Source organism: Triturus cristatus, chromosome 12, assembly GCF_964204655.1.
Source record: "Triturus cristatus chromosome 12, aTriCri1.1, whole genome shotgun sequence".
NCBI lineage: Eukaryota > Metazoa > Chordata > Amphibia > Caudata > Salamandridae > Triturus > Triturus cristatus.
The window spans coordinates 486627836-486636116 of NC_140595.1; the positions used below are offsets into that span (position 1 = coordinate 486627836).

The 8281-nt window shown below is 41.6% G+C and overlaps 1 protein-coding gene across 1 annotated transcript in view; it reads left to right on the forward strand.

The window, feature by feature from the left end:
- Nucleotides 1–5641, forward strand: part of CHST8 (carbohydrate sulfotransferase 8) — a 1187960-nt gene extending 1182319 nt beyond the window's left edge. The window contains exon 5 of the mRNA XM_085637913.1: nt 4358–5641. Within this exon, the coding sequence (XP_085494039.1) occupies nt 4358–5500 (1143 nt within the window). The 3' untranslated portion in view covers nt 5501–5641. The remainder of the gene's footprint in view (nt 1–4357) is intronic.
- Nucleotides 5642–8281: the final 2640 nt, after the last annotated feature.

Genomic DNA, 8281 nt, shown 5'->3' on the forward strand with positions numbered 1-8281 from the left:
CTTATGCAGGCATGAAAACCAGGTTTCTCTCACCCACAGCATTTTGCTGCTCTGAAAAAAAGTTAACAAGAACTTAACAGTAAAATTATCTGGCTTTGTGTAGCCATGGCTAGTTAGAGCATCCAGTACTACTCAGATTAAAGACTTTTAAATTCACAAAAAAGAAACTGAATCTGAAAGTAAACCTTAGACTGGGACAAGGCACCACATCTATCCCAGTGGCAATGAGACCTTGGCAGCTTTGAAATCCAACTTTCTCCTGCTCTGAGCTTTTGTCATCAAAATCAATGGATTCAGTGGTAACTCGACAATGACCCATCTACCTTTGAAGGGAGCTTGCAGGTTTTAGCCTTGGATATTGCCCGAATGAAAGATCTTAAGAACCAAAAAGTAGATGAAGTCCAAAGTAAAGGCGTTGACTGTTGTGACCTGCTTGGCTTACTGTCTGCTCCTTTACTGAATTTGAACCAAAGATCCCAGTTAAATATGAACTGCTACTTTAAATTTCAGGTTTACTTTTTGTAGGCGTTTTTGTTTTAAAAAAAATATATAATATCTCCAGTTCCTCTCAGCCAATATTGATCACTTGGGCGTCTTTTTGCTTTTTCTAAATTTGTTCAATTTTATAGTATTACTTTCTTGACATTAAAATTGTTGGCTTTGCTTAATGAAAATTGCTAAATTCACTGTCTTCCCACTGGCGGCAGGTAGGCCAAGTGGAGAATGATGGTGTGGAGGCACAACACGCGGGCCCCCTGATTTGATGGAAACCTTGCAAGCTACAAAAGACTCACACAGAGCTTTAAAGACCAAAATCGGAGAGTTGAGAATTGATGTGGCCATCCTACGGCAAGATCTGCGGAACACTGTTGACAGAGTATTGAGGTGGAGGGGCGCAGTTCTAATCTGGAAGACTTTATAACAACGTTGAAAGCGGAATTGGCTCGTCTGACCTCTGCCTCTCTTATCCTAGAATACTGCGCCGAAGACGCAGAAAACTGTGCAGCAACATACTTCGATTTATCGATTACCCAGCAAGAGTAGATGGGGCCATACCTGAAACATTTCTGGAAAACTGGATTTTGTTGTGGGTTCTGAAAGAGAAGCTTTCCATCTGTTATTTAATTGGCACATTGCTGCCTGGTTGCGAAACACCCCCCACCCCGTGATAGCAAAACTGTTGAACTATCGAGATAGAGGCTCAATATTGAGGGTGCCGAGAGACAGCGTGAAGTGAGCTTTAAATCTTTAAAGATTGTCTTCACAGACTATAACTGCAGAGTCCAACAACAACGTAAACAGTTTTAAGACGTTTAACAGAAACTGAGGGCTCTAAAGTTACAATATATGCTCAGTTCCTGGCCAGGCTCCGAATCATTTACAAGGCTAAATCCCAGTTCTTTGATACACCTGAAGCAGTGTGGGAATGGGCAATGGAACAACGGAAGTTGCGAAGCCACTCGCCTCTCCACTTTGAAGAGACAGACCTCTGGACAGAGGAAAAAGCCCAGAGCGTGCCATCACAGGTGCAACACAGGCTTGCCCTGGAAACATGGAGCAGAATAGCATGACTCGACCGGTACCATAGATGCGGAGCAGAACCGGAGAGCCTCATCACCTGAACCTGGGACCTCAGAACTTGCACCTGTGATAAGATAAAGGACCAAGGCCCTGTGAAGCTTCATTAGACCCTTTAGGCAACAGACTAAACCCTTGACCTTGCTTTGCCAGCAACATCAGAGTCTACTGAGGTAGTGCTCGAGAGGGGAGAGTCAGTGGGCAATTTGGTAACCTCAGTGGTAACACTTGTGTGGTGTTAATGTTTGGAGCAATAGACGCATCTGGGATGGAGGTGGGAGATGAGCGCAGGTGGTGGGGATTTCTATGGTACAGTTGCTGCCCTGTTGGGCATGGTTGATAACACAGTGCCTCCAGTACTATGAGTTCAGTCTAACCCAGTCTCAGTGGCTGCTCGGAAGGCACAGCATGCTACGGTGGGATGGACAGGACAGAGAGAGTGCCGGGATACCAGTGAAACAACCTGGTCTACAAGGGATATGAAAATACCTACCCAATGCCTGGTCTCAAGATCATGATTTGGAACATCAATAGGCTGCTTGAGCGCATCAAACATGGGGCTGTCCTGGGCCTATTTAAAAGGCAAGGACCATATGTCCTCATGCTGCAAGAAACCCACTTGATGGGAACTAAATGCCCAATATTGACTAGATACAGATATGGGGTGTTTCATGGGGGATTCCGGGAGCTCCTGAGGCTTAGCCACACTAATAGACAGGAGGGTACCTATGTTGATGACACACACAGAATCTGACCCACTTGGGAGATATGTGACAGTGAAGGTGGTGATCACCACACAGATAGACAACCTGTTGAGTCTGCCTGTTCCCTCGAAGTTAGTGGTAGAGATGTTAAACAAGCTCAAGGGCATACTGATAATGCTTCCAAACGGGCACACAATTATGAGAGGGGAATTTCAATATGGTAATGGCGCCACATAAAGACTGCTTGAATGCACTGCTGAGAGAGCAGATGACTCTATCCCAATTCGTGACCATCGCCCCTGATATGGGGCTCTGCAATGCATGGCGCATTTGGTATCATCAAGAAACTGCATATACACACACATCTGCAACCCACAAATCATGGTCACGTATAGATCTCCACTTCTTGCTGACCACAGACCTACTCCTTGAGGGTGTTTACATACTGCCTCATGGGATCTCATATCACTTACCATGGTGGTACAGATGGAAGGCCCCAATCCTGAACATTGGCCAATCTGGAGGCTCAGCGTGTGGCTCTTCGCTAATGAAGAGGTGGTTCACAGCCTGTTTTGTGAATTGGATAGCTTCAGAGAGCTGAGCAAGGAGTCAGTGAAGTCTCCTGGCATTCTATGGGGGGGGCTGGGAAGGCATATATGAGAGGCAGCATGGCCCACTTCAGGCCACTGGACCATCAGGCTATGCAGCAAATTGCAGACCTGTAAGCGTGTATAAAGGGTCAACGTAGACTCAAAATGCATTGGGTTTGCAAAAAACTGGCAGTTATTCATTTGTAATAAATCCTTGAATGTATTCAACACACAAAGAAGATTCCATAATAAATTGATGATTTAATCAAGGAAGAAACAAGCGGACTGTTTTATTGAATAAGCATTATTGTTTTTGAACTTTGGATGAGAAACTCTGGAAGTTTCCGAGTGAAAGTGCCCACATCCAGCGGGGAGTGGTTCGCCTGACCTGACATTCAGTAGAGACTGTGATGACGACATAATTCTTTTTTTTTACCCTGTATTTGTTCTGTTTGTTTTCCTACTCCCTTTCTTTTTTGCGCATTATTTATTTGTTTGATGTTCCTTGTTACTTGACTGAAAAGTTCAATAAATAAAAAAAATTTAAAAAAGAAGACAGTGAATGCAGGGATATGGATCCAAGAGAATTGAAGATCTCCTCCAGGCTGTTCCTGATCCAACTGACTATCTGCAAACTACCTACCTAACATGCTGAAGTTATGGAGGGCCCAAATGCGCCCCTCGTACTAATGCCCCTTCTGCTCAAAAGATAATGCAGATTTCCGATATGTAGTGTGGACCTATCCCACTATTTCTCGTATACTGGGACAGGTGTTAGGTTGGCCAGTGGACTACTTGGGACTCATTGAAGACTTGGGGGTGGGGGGGATGTGGGGTAAGGTTGCTGGTTTGGATGAGAACTTTGGTTGCAAAAAGAGGCATTGCTTATCTATTGAACTCAGAAACACCACCCACGGTGGCAGAGTGGTGCAGGGGGATGGATTGGTGTTCCAAAATGGAAGAGTTCATCTATGTGGCAACAGGACTCTCACACAAACATCACAGGATCTGGGGGGGGTGGGGTTTCTATGGGCTGAAATGAACCGTCTGAAAGGGCTAACCATGATTCACCATTGTATGCAATACCTGAATGTGAACCCTGTGTACGTTAATGTTTAATTTCATCATAGAATCAGTAATATGTGGTGTACTAAAAAAAAGTGGTAGCATATTAGAAGACACTAAAAAATCACAAGAAATTCATATTTAAAACCCTAGTGATATTACCTTGCTCTTGCTTAATGGTAATGTACACAATTAATTTCTATTCTACCTTTGTTTCACTCTACATTATTTTCCAAGTATGGATGGTTTGGGACATTTTTCTAAAATCAGCCATGTTTATAACAGAGCGTACGCTATGAACAGTGTGCTATTCTTATTTTGAAATATCACTGAATTGCAGTAATGCTGACTGCAAAAGAATTTAACATTGCTAAATACTTTCCCTCTAAACATTGTTATGCATCTTTTTTTTTTTTTTAGGATTGTGTGTCCAGCAATCAGGATGGGAGGCTGAAACAACAATCCACAGAAGCATTATCAAAGAGAAACCACCTTCGTTCATCAGATCTCGCCCAGCAGATCCCTGGCAGATTTCAAAGCTCAAACAAGAGGGAGAATAATGTTATGTTTTTGATGAGGGACAATGAGAACAGAGGCATCAGAAGGAAGCCTGTTCGACTTCATAAGCGAAGAAGGTATCTCATGAAGAAGACTCCCATTCTACTTGCCTCAAATAGCTCCACCAACACGCGCTCCAAGCTCAAGTCCGAGGACTGGAACAGTAACTGGAAAAGGCTCTACGAAGTCCAGCGGCAGAGGAAGGCATTAATGCAGGACGTGTGTGCAAAGTACAAAAGCAACAGCCGACGAATTATCACTCCATATCATGTCTCAAGAATTTTTGTTGAAGATAAATACCGAATCCTCTATTGCGAAGTCCCCAAAGTTGGCTGCTCCAATTGGAAACGTGTTTTAATGGTTTTAAATGGGTTAGCTTCCTCCACCAAGGATATACAGCACAACACAGTTCATTACGGAAATTACTTAAAGAGACTAGACAGCTTTGATCGCAAAGGGATCTATCACCGGCTCAACACCTACACAAAAATGCTCTTTGTTAGGGAGCCCTTCGAGAGGCTGGTTTCTGCTTTTCGGGATAAGTTTGAGCATGCAAACAATTACTATCACCCTGTTTTTGGAAAAGCTATCATATCCAGATATCGTCGAAATGCCACAGTAGAGGCATTAAGGACGGGGTCCGGAGTGCAGTTCAAAGAATTCATGCAGTACCTGCTGGACGTTCATCGTCCCGTGGGTATGGACATCCACTGGGACCATGTGAGCAGACTTTGCAGTCCCTGCTTGATCGACTATGACTTTATTGGTAAATTTGAAAGCATGGAGGAAGACGCCAACTTTCTCCTGCATCTGATTGGCGCTCCTCAAAACTTGACCTTCCCCCGCTTCAAGGACAGGCATTCTAATGAAGTGAGGACAACCACTAAAATTAGTCAGCAATATTTTTCACAGCTGTCCCCCTCAGAAAGACAGCGTGCCTATGATTTTTATTACATGGATTATCTTATGTTCAATTATTCAAAACCTTTTGAAGATTTGTACTAACATGTCAAAATCGTTCTCGCACCCTATCTTTTTATAGACATCAGATTCCAGAAAGCCCCTGGCGGTCAAGCCCTTGCTCACAATTCCCAAAAATATCGTTTTTTTGTTTTTTTTTAAACTGATTGATATTTTTTTATAAGAAATGTAGGTTATTAAAGTGGGCTGCATATAATGAACGAAGATTTCTCCAGAGGCGGCTTTGGCAAATGCAAAGAAATATTGTTGACATTTCTCAGAAATTTGAGAACCTGTCCGGTTTTAATGCTAGTTTGAGGAGTATTGAATGTTAATTCAGAAGGGAATATGAAAGGCACTCAGATGACAAAGTGTGTTTTATTTTTAAATTTGCACATATAATTTCGATCTATTTCAAACCGGAGATGTTTTTTAGGAGTTCCATATGTACAGAGTTTATCTTTTCCATAGCTTGTAGAGCACACCTTTTTTACACTTAGGTTATTAAGTTTAGAGGCCCTCGTTGCCAGTGTACACGATCCAATACAATTTAGCAATTCATTTTTGAAGGACTTTCAAAGGCAGGCGGCATCATTAAAATGTTTTGTGTACTTACTTTGTTAATGAGGTTAGGACGAACAAAATTATAATTGTGGCACTAACAGCATGATCGTTTTCTACCTTGATGCTTAGTGCTGTAAGAGTTCATAGCTCCTCTTCAATGTTTCATTAAAAACAGACCCTTTTACAGGAGAGCAAGGGCTTATGGCATACTTTCTGAACCAGTTATGGGTGCCATTAGCACCCCTCAGCCTTTTGTGATCCTAGGCATTACCAGGCCCAGTGCATTGTCATGCAAGATTAGTTTCATTCCAACATGCAGGTTCACATACTTTCTTTATGAGAACACATTTTGAAAGAAATACCTCCTTCATCCAGTGACTGCATGGACTTAATGTTAGCCGCACACTGGGTAAGAATGCTCAGGCAAGAAACTGGCACCTACCAAAATTTATGTTCAATGCCGGTGTGCTGCTTCTTGCAAAAAACAAGTAGTTCCAGGAAAGAGTTTAGGGGGGAAAAAACCTGACAATTATGTAAAGCTGAGCAGTTATTGTGGAGCCAAACTGAAACAAATCCCTTTTCCACAACAAGTTAGATTAGCATCTCTGACTGGTGTGTAAGGGCTCCTAAAATGTTTGGGCTATTTACAACCATTCTTATTTTTTAATTGCTCTTTAGTCTACATCCATGTATTTTTCTCACTTTTTCCAGTCTTGAGATTCACTTACACCATCACTATCTTTCATGATAATCCGGTAGTCGTGCAACCTAAGGTGAAAAAGTAAAGATAAGATATTAAAAATTAATCAAAGAAGGTATCCTTGTCGCTAAATGCAATCATGGGTCCATCTCTGGTCGGGCATCAGAAGCTGAATCATGAAAATTATTTGGCATAAGACATGCTTTTCCTGTTTCTCTCTCATCTATTCCTTCAGTAGAATTAATCATATAGCTAAAATTACTGGAAAACACGTAATGTGATGGCTGTGTTGCTGAGCACCAAGATTGAACAATTTCTGAGGTGGCACCGACAGTCCTTTCTCTCACCCTCTGTGAGAATGCGTTCCACTTACCTAGTGAACTTGCGCACAGCGTCTAACTGTGGGCTGCAACCATTAGGAAACAATTTTTGTCCTCTTTACACTGTCTGAAGGAGGTGATCTCACAAACAGAATCATGTCTTCCTCTCTTACTGTCAATTGACACTTTGTTGGATTGTTGGCACTCTCCCGCTTTAGACCATGGGAAGGTTAGGGTGTAGCACATTTCTGTGACAGGATCTATGCATTCTATGGAGCCACCAACCTCAAAGCACCCTTTCCCTGGGTATAAACCATGCTTTAAGCCCCACCTGTAGAATGGATTGTGATGTACCACAGGCTTTGATGTACTGCAAAGCAATTGACCAAGATAATTAACTCTAAAATTACAGTCGCTGCACCGTATTCCATAATCTACAGCCAATCCATGAAAAACATGTTATCCGCAGACAAAAGTCAATCCCAAAACATTTTACAACTCAACAATTGAGACTCCAAAGAAACATGGCTACCACGTAAAATTGTCAATAACTCACAAGACACCCATAACTGCCATCAGCAACCTCATTAAATGTATAGAGTAAGATACTAAACATTATGCCACCCAAGCCTACAAAGAAAGAGCTGGAAGTCTAATTATCCATATATGTAAACACACACACACACAAAATCTTAACACACACTCGTGCAGATATTTTAAACCCAACTAATGAAACAGTGCCTGTAAAATCTTATTATAGTTGTATAAAAGATTGCTTTTCACTGAACCTTTTGCCAAATATGTCTTTCGAAAAGGTCTTTTTGTTTTCTTAATGCCACAAGTCAGCAGATCCCTGTGTGTGATGTTCAGTGGCCTGAAATTATCTTTTTATATATGATTGAAAGGTTCTGTTATTGTGATACCTCCTTTATTAGTTTTTTTTTCCTATGGATATACTTGTGGGTTTTTTTCCATTGCGGAGGCAGAAGTCAGGGGTTCTTGTTGGACATTTTTTATGTGCCTGAAAATGCTCTGGATTTTGAATTACTTCGTGTGCCACTCTTTTATCTTTTCTCGGGTTCAAGTCGAAGTATATCAATGCCCTTATTGATTCCTGCTGCCTGTGTGTTTTTACATGTTTCCTTTGCTCTTAAATATATGTAAATACCTTGAAATAATGTTGCTACAGATAATTTTAACATATTGTTTCTAAAATATTTTTGTAAAAAAAAGACCTCATTT